The following is a 12,433-nucleotide window of genomic DNA, read 5'->3' as shown; positions in this document are numbered from 1 at the left end:
ATTTTCTTAGCACGAAGAAAGGAGATGATACACACCGGATTGGAAGTGTAGTCACCCTCCCACACTAACGGATCTGTCCCAGGCTTGGCTAACGTCACCATTTTAGCATTACAATCCAAGATCGCAAATTGCGGAGAAAGCCAAGTCATACCCAGAATTACATCAAAATCAACCATTTCTAAGATAACCAAGTCTACATAAGTATTGCTCCCTACAAAAGTTACAAGACAAGACCTATACACCTTTTCAACTATCACAGACTCACCCACCGGAGTAGAAACACGAATAGGTATGTCAAGCGATTCACAATGTAAATTAAGACCATTAGCAAATGCGGAAGATACATAAGAAAATGTGGATCCGGGATCAAATAATACAGAAGCCATGCAATCACAAACCAAAAGATTACCTGTGATGACAGCATCAGATGCCTCCGCTTCAGACCGCCCAGGGAAAGCGTAACAATGGGCCCTATCGTTCGTCTGTCCGTTGCCCCTGCCATGTTGTGATGTAGTGGCTCCAGTTTACCCATCACCTCGGCCGTTTTGGTGACCACCATTTCCTCGACCACCACGCCCTCCAGAAAAACGGCCTCTACCATGACCTCCTCTACCTCTAGCTATTAGGGGTCTGTAACTCTGTTTTGGACAATTTCTCCTAATATGTCCAGTCTCCCCACATCCGTAACACTCTCTGGAGTCAAGCATAGGTCTCTCGGAGAAGTGTTGACCGGTCTGAGGTGGTCCCCCAACTACAGTCTGTAGTGAAGACTGAATTGGTCGGACTGAGTAACTTCTTGAACCCTGTCCTCTAGTGTAAGTACCATTAAACTCACCTCCCTTTCGAAACCTTTTTGATGTCGATGTCGTAGTGAAGTCGTCTGGCTTCACTCCTTCCACTTCTATCACAAAGTCTACCACCTCTTGGAAGGATTTTGCCGTTGCCGCTATCTGTAAGGCCGAAATCCGCAATTCTGACCTCAACCCCTTCACAAACCGGCGAATTCGCTCTTGTGGACTGAAACATAGTTGGGTGGCATACCGGGATAATGAACGAAACTTAGCCTCATATGCATTGACCGACATCCTACCTTGCTCTAGGCTCAAGAACTCATCCCTTTTCCTATCCCTCAAAGTTCGGTGGATATACTTCTCCATAAACAAGCTAGAGAATGAGGCCCAAGTCATAGGTGGTGCCTCTATTGGTTGACACTCGATATGTGACCGCCACCACATTTTGGCGTTCCCTTGAAACTGATAAGTCACAAACTCCACACCAAACCGTTCTACTATACCCATCTTGTGTAGTAGCTCGTGACAGTCAACAAGAAAATCATAAGCATCCTCCGATTCAGCACCCTTGAAGACCGGAGGTTTCAATTTCAAGAACTTACTGAAAAGTTCATGTTGATCATTTGTCATTATAGGCCCAGTAGTCAGACGTGGAAATGTGCCTATGTCCAATGAGGCCTCCATACGAGGAGCCATAGTGGCTGCATGTTGTACTTCTGAAACCGGAGGTGTTGGCGCAGAAAACACTGGAGGTGCCTGACCTTGATCAGATAACCCGCTAAGATAAGCCAGAACCTGATTGATCATCTCTGGGGTAGGTTGGAGTGGCATTTCCTCATTTTGCACTTGTTCAGTTTCCCCATCCTCCCCTTCTCTTATTACTTCCTCGGTCGGTGGAGGAGTCACTGCCCTAGTATCAGATGGGCTAGGTGCTCGTTCTCTTCCCCTAGAGGACGTCCTCCCACGACCTCTACCACGGCCCCTTGCCGCTATTCTTCCTCGAGCCACAGCCCCAGTGGCTGGCTCAGTTGTTTCTTGTCGGGCCGGTGTTGGTGTTGGCGTAGTTGTTGCTCTAGTTCTAACCATCTGCGAAAGAGAGTGAAGATGGTCAGATACCAATTCGTATCGCCTAGATACCAATTGGACTCAAGTAGTAGCACGAAAGAAAGAATGAAAGAGTGAAATTTTCCTAAAGTCTTATAGCCTCTCAAGGAAAAGTAAAGGCGTCCCCCTACCGTTCCTTAAGACTCTACTAGACCTGTTCTTGTGTGATGAGACCAACGAACCTAATGCTCTGATACCAAGTTTGTCACGACCCAAACTGGGTTGCGACTGGCACCCACACTTACCCTCCTATGTGAGCGAACCAACCAATCTAACCTTAAAAATTCAATATAATATCAACAGAAAGTAATGCGGAAGACTTAAACTCATTTAATAAAGATCAATTCATTAACTTCTAAAATTCAACATCTATTATTCCCCCAAAATCTGGAAGTCATCATCACAAGAACATCTACAATCAAATGACTAAACTAAGAATATTCTAAAAGCTAAAAATACATAAGAAGCTAGTCCATGCCGGAAGTTCAAGGCATCAAGACTTGAAGAAGAAGATCCAGTCCAAGCTAGAAGCATTAGCTCACCCTGAATTTCCGATGTAGTAAGACTGGCTTGAATTACTGTTGAGTTGAAGACGATGGCACGTTTGCTGCACTCCACAAATAAACAAGAAGAAAACATAAAAGTAGGGGTCAGTACAAAACATGGGTACTGAGTAGATATCACCGGCCAACTCAAAATAGAAAACAATATATACCAAGTAATATCATAAAATCAACTATGATACTCAACATGTAGCAACAACAAGTACTATATCATTAATAATTACCATGAAGTTCACACATGAGGACTCAAGCCTCAATACCATACTCATTTGGGAATTATGTTCTTTAGATTGAGTATATTAACATCTTTCAAGATTCATTATCTTTATTTCTCTTGTGTCGGTACGTGACACTCCGCTCCCTCATATTCATTAATCCTCTTATGTCGGTACATGACACTCTGATCCCCTAAATCTACGTGTTGGTTCGTGACACCCGATCCCCTAATTCTACGTGTCGGTTCGTGACACCCGATCCCCTAAATCTACGTGTCGGTTCGTGACACCCGATCCCCTAAATCTACGTGTCGGTTTGTGACACCCGATCCCCTAATTCTACGTGTCAGTTCGTGACACCCGATCCCCTAAATCTACGTGTCGGTTCGTGACACCCGATCCCCTAATCTCTTTCTATCAATTCATCAAGTCTTCTTTCTCACCAAGGCATCATCAATCTCATTACTTTAGTTCATCAAGCCTTTTTTTATATGAAGGCATCATCATTAACAAGAGATTAGGTTTTTATCAAGATTTGGGATTCAATAGCTTCATCATGTTTAATATAATCACAATTATATAATCACATTCATTCATGCATACAATTAAGCACATAGCAGGGTTTTACAATACTACTAATACATATCACTCTCTATTAAGAGTTTACTATGAAAGCATGAAAACCATAACCTACCTCCACCGAAGATTCATGATCAAGCAAGCAATTTCCCAAGCTTTGTGTTTTTCCTCTCGTTCGATCCTCTCTCTCGTTCAACTTTCCCTCTCTTTCTCTTGTTCTTTCTATTTTCTTTATTCAAACCCTCTTTCTTTTACCCCAATTAGTATATAATTAAGAATAAAAGATGGCAATAATAACCCACTAATTAACTTAAGGTTACCTATTTTAACCCCCAAGTAATTAGACTTATTAACATTAACCCACTAACTTTATAATTAAGGCAAGAATAGTCAAAAACGTCCCTTAAAACGTATCAAGAAATCTGACCCGGACTGGGATTGCGCAACCTGTGACGGGTCGTCGTGCCTGCGACGGTCCGTCCTGCAGGTCGTCGCAAAGTTCAGAGACCCAAATTTCCACCAAGGGTCTGTGACGGTCCGTCACACCTGTGACGGTCCGTCACACCTGTGACGGTCCGTCACACCTGTGACGGTCCGTCCTGCCATTTCGTTACGAAGTTCAGAGAGTCGATTTTCAGTACCCAATTTTCAGTTTTTCTAAGTGTTTTGAAACGAGACCCTGCGACGGTCCGTCGTGCCCATGACGGTCCGTCATTGGGTCCGTCGCCTCAACCTGTTTTTTTAGGATAAAATCTGCTGCTCAAAACGACTAAACAGGTCGTTACAAATCATGAGTAAGGTTTGGTTTGAGGAAGGATTGTAGGCCTTTTTTGACCCAATTGTGCCTTTTAAAGCCTACCAAATTACATTAATCCCTAGTTTTCCCATTTTGAGCCTTAAACCTTCATTTGGAAAACCACATTTTAACTAGTACCCTTTCGAGTGCTTACGAGCACTATCCTCTCTTGGCCCAACCTTCTTGAGTATACAATGAATGTGCAAATTATAAAAGGAGATCAATGTTTGAAATTTCAAAAAACAAAGATATTGAGTCTCTCAAAATCAAGGAAGCAAAGACTCTAGAGAAAAACAGAACAAAAAAGTGGAAGAAATAAAGATAGGCAAAAAATTTCTTTACAGGATCAGTGAAAGGTTGGAAGGAAAATATTCCAACAAAAAGGAAAATTATTATAATGAAGAAGTGAATAAAAGAAAAGCTCCAAGGAATAAGGACTCAAAAGAAAAAAAAGAGGAAAAAAGCTCAAAAAGAAAAGAGCTCAGAAGAAAAAAAAATAAGGAAAAAAATGCGTTAAAAATGAGAATTCAAAAGAATTTGAGATGGCGGAGAACAATCAAGAGGATCTAACGCCAAAGGAGTACCAATCATTAAGAGCACAAATTTTGTGTGATGTTCAAGGAGGAATTCAGTCACTTTTATCTCAAATAAATATCCTACCCATCCCTAAGCCTACATTACAAGCCAATTACAAGCCCTACATGATCTCATTCCAAATGTTCTCACATTAGTGGAGATTTACATAAGGGTCAAGCATATGGCATCACAGTTGTGTACATTGAACATTCTTGTGAGTGTGAGTGCACTTTGAAAAATGTCCTATAATCAAATGTTTCAAATATGTATGAAATAGGACTTGCCTTTGTCGTGAGGGCACTTGAAACATGAGGATTGATACAATTCAAAACCTTTGTTTGAAACAAGATGAACAGATCTTGTCAATCCTTAAGTATATTTGAGGTACCACTTGAAGCTGTAGGAATTACCTTGATTCAATCTTTAAAAAAAAGGAAAGAAAGAATGGGAGATTTACCTGCAATCCTAACTGTTGGTACCAATCGTGGTGAAGATTTGACTATCTCCTCACATTTCTTTTATTTTTGAAAAAAAACTAAAAAATTGTCTTTTGAGTTGTTCATTATAAAAGGTGTCATTAAGTTAATCTTATATGTGTGAGACGCCTATTTTACTTCATTGGGTTGTCCATACCCAAAATGTGATATGTCTTGTTTTAGGCTTTGAATATAGCAAGGAATACCATTTGCATATTCCATCATGTTCATATTGTGCATTTTCTACTGATAATCTTTCAGATTCTTTGCAGCACTCATCATCCACAAGGGGAACTACGTTTGACCTGATTCCTGCTCCAATGGGATACGTAGGCGCCACAACGGCTCGGTCATATACCCAGTAAGATTTCCATTTCTCTTCATAATGGAAAGTGGGACAGAATTTTTGAGAGAATCTCAAAAATTCATTTGAAGTTGGACTATTTTCGAGCATCCACCTCGTTACAGTGGAATATTATCGAGCCGTCCACCTCGTTACAGTTAGAACATTATCGAGACATCCACCTCGTTACAGTTGGAACATTACCGAGCCATCCAACTCATTACAGTTGGAACATTATCGAGACATCCACCTCGTTATAGTTGGAACATTATCGAGCCATTCATCTCGTTACAGTGGAACATTATCGAGCCGTCCACCTCGTTACAGTTGGAACATTATCGAGACATCCACCTCGTTACAGTGGAACATTATCGAGCCGTCCACCTCGTTACAGTGGAATATTATCGAGTCGTCCACCTCGTTACAGTTGGAACATTATCGAGTCGTCCACCTCGTTACAGTTGGAACATTATCGAGACATCCACCTCGTTACAGTGGAACATTATCGAGCCATCCACCTCGTTACAGTTGGAACATTATCGAGCCATCCACCTCGTTACAGTTGAAACATTATCGAGCCATCCAGGCCTCGTTAAAAATCATACATCACGAAAAATCATGCATCGCGAGAAAATATACATGCCCCGCAGAAGATCATGCATCGAGATTCAATTCATGCATCGAGACTTAATATTCATGCATTGCGAGTCAATATTTCTGCATTGCGAGAAGATTTTATACCTCGCAGATAATTCATGCAATGTGAGAAGATTCCATACCTCGCAGAAAATTCATGCATCGCGAGAAAAACTCATGCCTCGCAGAAAATTCATGCATTGCGAGTTCATATTCATGCATCGAGAGTCAATTCATGCATCGAGAGTCAATTCATACATTGAGAGTTAATATTCATGCATTGCGAGTCAATATTTCTGCATCGCGAGAAGATTTCATACCTCGCAGATAATTCATGCATCGCGAGAAGATTCCATACCTCGCAGAAAATTCATGGATAGCGAGAAGATTTCATACCTCGCAGAAAATTCATGCATCGCGAGAAGATTTCATACCTCGCAGAAAATTCATGCATCGTGAGAAGATTTCGTACCTCGCAGAAAATTCATGCACCGCGAGAAGATTTCATACCTCGCAGTTAATTCATGCATCGAGAGTTAATATTCATGCATCGAGAGTCAATTCATGCATCACTAGTTAATATTCATGCATCGCGAGTTAATTCATGCATTGCGAGTTAATATTCATGCATCGAGAGTTAATATTCATGCATCAAGAGTCAATTCATGCATCACTAGTTAAAATTCATACATCGAGAGTCAATTCATGCATCGAGAGTCGATTCATGCATTGCGAGTTAATATTCATGCATCACGGATTAATATCCATGCATTGTGAGAAGATTTCATCCTTCGCAAAATTTCATGCATCGCGAGAAGATTCAAATCCTCGCAAAAGTTTACATATCGCAAGAAGATTTTATACCTTGCGAATTTTATGCTCTGCGAGAAGATCTCATCCCTCGCAAAATTTGAACATCGCGGGAAGATATTCATGTCCTGCAAGCAATCATGCACTGCCAGAAAAAGAATCGTGCATCTCAAAGGAAATATTTATCCCTCAACGTCAACTGACGTTAATGCCGAGGAGAGAAATTGAGTGTCGACACGGTTGAAGACACTGTCTTCCACTTAAATTGCATTTTAAGCTGACGAGTTTTATCTCAATCTTTGTCAAGAGAATTTGAAAGGATGAATTCCTTCAAACATAAAAAAAAGAAAAAAAAATAAAAAAAGAAAAAGAAGAACATGTGCAAACTACTTCAACAAGGACGCAGCACATCATGGAACCTTTTGGACGAACTACGCGTACCTGATTCTCATTTTAGCTTAATGTAGCTCTAAAAGTCAATTAATATTTGTGTTTATTGTAGTATTAATATTAGCTTTATTTTACGATTCGATGTTTATTTATTTATTATTACTATTATTTTAAAATTGTTAGTCAACTATTTGCTATCTTAACTTTTCAGGGTTTTGTTATTATTCTACTTTAATGTTATTTTTAATTTTTATATATATTATGTTATTGTTGTTTCCATTTCTAATTATGTTATTTTAGTTTGGTTGTTGTTTTCCGTATTCACTTGGGATAAGTTTGTTATGTTTTGTTGATGTTCAGTTTATATATTTTATATGTTGAAAAGGGCCGATGAAAAATCTATCCGTCGGGTTTAGAGGCCTCCCATTTTAAAAGACGGAATTTTAATTCAAGTTTATATATTCCAAAATTGTTAAATTGGCCAATGAGAAAACTCTCCGTCGGTTTTGGAGGCCTTTCCATTTTAAAAGACGAAAATTTTAATTCAAGTTTATATATTCCAAAATTGTTAAATTGGCCAATGACAAAACTCTCCGTCGGTTTTGGAGGCCTTTCCATTTTGAAAGACGGAAATTTTAATTTAAGTTTATATATTTTAGTTGTTGAAAGTGGCCGATGAAGAAATTATCGTTGATTTCCAAAGCATCGCATGTTAATAAGACGGATTTTTATTTTTTAGTTATTATTTGAGTTATTCATTTTTAATCATATTTATTCTTTACTAACACTTTTATTAAGTGTGTTTACAGGTACCCAAAAACTTGCTTCCTTGAAGCCATTCGAAAAACTCGAATTATATTTTATTTTATTATTTCGTAAATATTGACGTTAGGCAAATCTTAGGCCGATTATTATTTCTTTTTTTTTTGAATATTGCATGTTTATTATATCTGTACATTTTTTTATATTCTTCCTCAATTAAAAAAAAATGAATTCAGTCGGGAACCACAATTGTGGATTCCGAAGGGTGCCTAAACCCTTCCCTTCGGAATAATTTAAACCCCTTACCTAGAATTGAACTGGTTTCGTAAATCATTTAATGGTTTCCTAGTTTTTTCCTAAAATTAGGTGGCGACTCTTTTTTAAAACTCATTTATTTTTTAACTTTGTTAAAATTGAATCAATTAATAATTTTCTGAGTTGCCGTGACGTTTCGACCTATTCTGAAAGATTAGGGATGTAAACAAGAAATGTCTTTGATCATTATAAGCATGTCATCTACATATAGGCATACAATGACTTCCTTATTTGGAGTATCTTTAATGTGAACACATTTATCACATTCATTGATCTTAAATCCATTTGACAGCATGGTTTGATCAAACTTTGCATGCCATTGTTTTGGTGCTTGTTTTAGTCCATAAAGTGACTTAATAAGTTTGCATACTTTCTTTTCTTTACCAGGAACTACAAAACCCTCAGGTTGTTCTATGTAAATTTCTTCTTCCAGCTCTCCATTTAAGAACTTTGTTTTCACATCTATTTGATGAATTTCAAGACTGTATACTGCAGCTAGTGCAATTAACATCCGAATTGATGTAATCCTAGTCAATGGCAAGTATGTGTCAAAATAATCCAGGCCCTCTTTTTGTCAAAAACCTTTGACAACAAGTCTTGCTTTATATTTGTCAATAGTTCCATCATCTTTCATCTTCCTTTTAAAGATCCATTTTGAATCCAACGGTTTTTTCCCTGGAGGAAGATCAACCAACTTCCAAGTATGATTGCGTAAGATTGATTCAATTTCATTATTAACAGTCTCTTTCCAAGAGGTTGAGTCGCTAGACAACATTGCTTCCTTGAATGTTTGAGGCTCACTTTCAAGAAGAAATGTTACAAAATCAGATCCAAATGAAGTAGATGTCCTTTGACGTTTAATGCGTCTTGGACTTTATTCATTGGGTTCATTTTCTTTTGGTTCTTATCTGGGTTGTTTATACCCCTAACTAGATGACTCAAGTCTATTTTTATACGGATACATATGTTCAAAATATTCAGCACTATCTGATTCTATTACTGTATTTTCACGAATATCTGGATGTTCGGACTTATGAACCAAAAATCGACATGCCTTACTGTTTGTGGCATATCCAATTAATACACAATCCACAGTCTTAGGACATATTTTTACCCTCTTAGGTATAGGAAGTTGGACTTTGGATAGACACCCCCACACTTTGAAATATTTCAAGTTGGGTTTTCTACCTTTCCATTTCTCATATGGAATTACATTTGTCTTTGAGTGAGACACTCTGTTAAGTATTTGATTTGCTGTAAGGATAACTCCCCCCCACAAGTTCTGTGGTAAACCTGAACTTATAAGTAATGCATTCATCATTTCTTTTAAAGTTTGGTTTTTCCTTTCTGCAATTCCATTAGTCTGAGGGTGTAGGGAGCAGTAGTTTGATGGATTATTCCATTTTCTAAACATATTTCTGCAAATGGAGATTCATATTCTCCACCTCTATCACTTCTGATCATTTTGATCTTTTTACCTAACTGATTTTCAACTTCAGTTTTATATTGCCTAAATGCATCTATTGCTTCATCCTTAACATTTAGTAAATAGACATAACAATATCTAGTTTAATCATTAATAAAAGTTATGAAATACTTTTTCCGACCACGTGATGGTGTTGACTTCATGTCACAAATATCAGTGTGAATCAATTCTAAATGATTTGAATTCCTTTCAACAGATTTATAAGGATGCTTTGCATACTTAAATTCAACGCAAATTTGACATTTTGATTTATTGCACTCAAATTTTGGCAAAATATTTAAGCTAATCAGTTTTCGCAAGGTTTTGTTATTAACTTGTCCCAAATGTTCATGCCATAAACATTTAGACTCAAGGAAGCAAGAAGAAGCATAATCTTTATTCATATCAACTGCAATTACATTGAGTTTGAAAAGGCCATCACTAAGGTAGCCTTTTCCTACAGACATATCATTCTTGCTTACTACTACTTTATCATAAACAAATACACATTTGAATACATTCTTGGTCAGAACTAGAATTGAAACTAAATTCTTTCTCAATTCTGGAACATGTGAGACTCTATTAAAAGTCACCACCTTACCTAATGTCATCTTTAATAAGACTTTGTCAGTTCCTTTCACCTTTGCAACAGCGGAGTTTGCTATAAACAACTTCTCGTCTGTAGGTGCTGGAGTATATCATGAAAATAATTCTTTGTTGGCACAAACATGGCATGATGCACCAAAATCTATCCACCATTCTCTTGGATTTCCAACCAAGTTACATTCTGAAAACATTGCACAGAGATCATCCATTTCTCCTCTGGATTCAGCCAAGTTTGGTTGATCCTTCTTTTTCTTGTCCTTCTTAGGATCCCGACATTCAGTATCCCTATGACCATGTTTACCACAGTTGAAGTAGTTTCCATTGAATTTCTTCTTAGGAGAGTTTCTTTTTGGACCAGATGCTTTCTTTCTTTTCTTTAATTTTGTGGGATCTTCTTCAACAAAATTTACTCCAGATATTGCTGAAGTACCACGTGACCTCTTTTCTGCATCCATATTGTCCTCTTCGATTCTCAACCTTACTATGAGATTTTCAACAGTCATCGCCTTGCATTTACATTTCAAGTAGTTTTTGAAGTCCTTCCACAATGGAGGTAACTTTTCAATAATTGCAGCCACTTGAAAGACATCATTCACAATCATTCCTACATTAATGATTAGGTGAGTATTAAGAAAAAACTTAATATTTCTAACATAGGCATTAAATAAATTTATACCTTCAGCAAGGAGATCATGGATTAGGACCTGCAGTTCTTGAACTTGGGTGACGATAGTCTTACTGCCTATCGTCTTATAGTGAAGAAATTTTGCCACAATGAATTTCTTCATTCTGACATCTTCTGTTTTGTACTTCATTTCTAAAGCATTCCAAAGTTCTTTTGAGGTTTTGACATTGCTATACACATTGTACAGATCATCTTGCAGGCTACTCAGAATATAATTTTTATAAAAATCTGAGTAGTGTCCATGCTTCTGTTACCAAGAATCGTTCATCAGGCGGAGTTTCATCTTACATAACAGGAACATTCTCATTATTGATCTTCTGCAGACTCAACGTAGTGAGATAGAAGAACATCTTCTGCTGCCATCTCTTAAAGTCGACTCCATAAAACTTTTCAGGTTTCTCAGCCTGCGCTAAGGCAGCATTTTAACGATTATGTGAAACCGATGTTGTTTTAGCACTTACTTTTGCAACACTTACTTTTCCAGCATTTGCTTGACTTGAATTAGTCATTTTTTTCTGTCACAAATGGAAAATAATTCAAGTATTTGAAATACTATCAGTAAAGAACAAATCTTTACACACACTGTTTCTGATTTAACGATAAAGATTTTATGTTCTTTTAATCATTAATCGAATGAATTTTAAAAATTCAAGCAGAGTAGAAACCATAAAGGTTTTAATCTCCAGAAACGTCAAATACAGAAACTTAATAAATTTCTTAAGATTGTTATTCAACCTGTATTATAAGGTTAGCCTAAAAAAGACAGAAACAGAATAAGATGAAACAGAAAGTAAATAGAATACAAGAAGTAATTCGAGTCCATAGAAACTACTATGTGTCCTTAAGAAATTTAATCCCCTCATGGTACCCGAGGTTATGGATTAATTTCTCCCAAGATAAAACGGATTAATCTTGTTAAAGAAATAGCGGTACCTCAAATTTCTTTAACATCAACGAACTTCAGAACAACAACAAGTCACACAGACTCAATCGATCGACAATTTGATTTGTTTGAGAGAAAAAAATTATGAAGATCAGTAAAAAATTCAGTGTTTGAAAAAATGAAAATTAACTTCCTTTTATAGCCATTTTCAGCAAGAAACGTGTCTGTTCAGAGAAATATTTTCATACCTTTTTTATCCAGAAAGTTGTGTCTTTTGAAAAAAATAACAACTTTTCAGAAAAATGTGTCTGTTAGGAAAATAACAACTTTTTGGAAAGTTACGAATTTTTGAAATGAGTAACAACTTTTTGAAATGTTACCGTTACCCGCAAATTTATAAGAGATAATATTAATCAGATTTATTTGATTTAATAAAAA

At 37.2% G+C, this 12,433-nt stretch overlaps 1 protein-coding gene across 1 annotated transcript; it reads right to left on the bottom strand.

Moving 5' to 3' along the window:
• Positions 1 to 10,519: 10,519 nt before the first annotated feature.
• On the bottom strand, positions 10,520 to 11,621 carry LOC138337936 (uncharacterized). Its single transcript, XM_069288381.1, has 4 exons — positions 11,574 to 11,621; positions 11,401 to 11,516; positions 11,104 to 11,312; positions 10,520 to 11,031 (listed from the first exon to the last, which is right to left on the bottom strand). Exons 1-4 carry the CDS (start codon positions 11,619 to 11,621, stop codon positions 10,520 to 10,522), a joined length of 885 nt encoding a protein of 294 aa, XP_069144482.1.
• Positions 11,622 to 12,433: the final 812 nt, after the last annotated feature.

Source organism: Solanum lycopersicum, chromosome 8, assembly GCF_036512215.1.
Source record: "Solanum lycopersicum chromosome 8, SLM_r2.1".
Taxonomy (NCBI): Eukaryota; Viridiplantae; Streptophyta; class Magnoliopsida; order Solanales; family Solanaceae; genus Solanum; species Solanum lycopersicum.
This window is presented reverse-complemented; position numbering and strand designations above follow the sequence as displayed.

Excerpts from the sequence above, each read along its gene's own strand:
- LOC138337936 (XM_069288381.1), bottom strand. The coding sequence starts at position 11,621 with ATGACTAATTCAAGTCAAGCAAATGCTGGAAAAGTAAGTGTTGCAAAA. Across the intron at positions 11,313-11,400 it reads AATGAGAATGTTCCTGTTAT|CCTGCAAGATGATCTGTACA; the intron begins GTAAGATGAAAC and ends TATTCTGAGTAG. Across the intron at positions 11,032-11,103 it reads CCATGATCTCCTTGCTGAAG|GAATGATTGTGAATGATGTC; the intron begins GTATAAATTTAT and ends TCATTAATGTAG.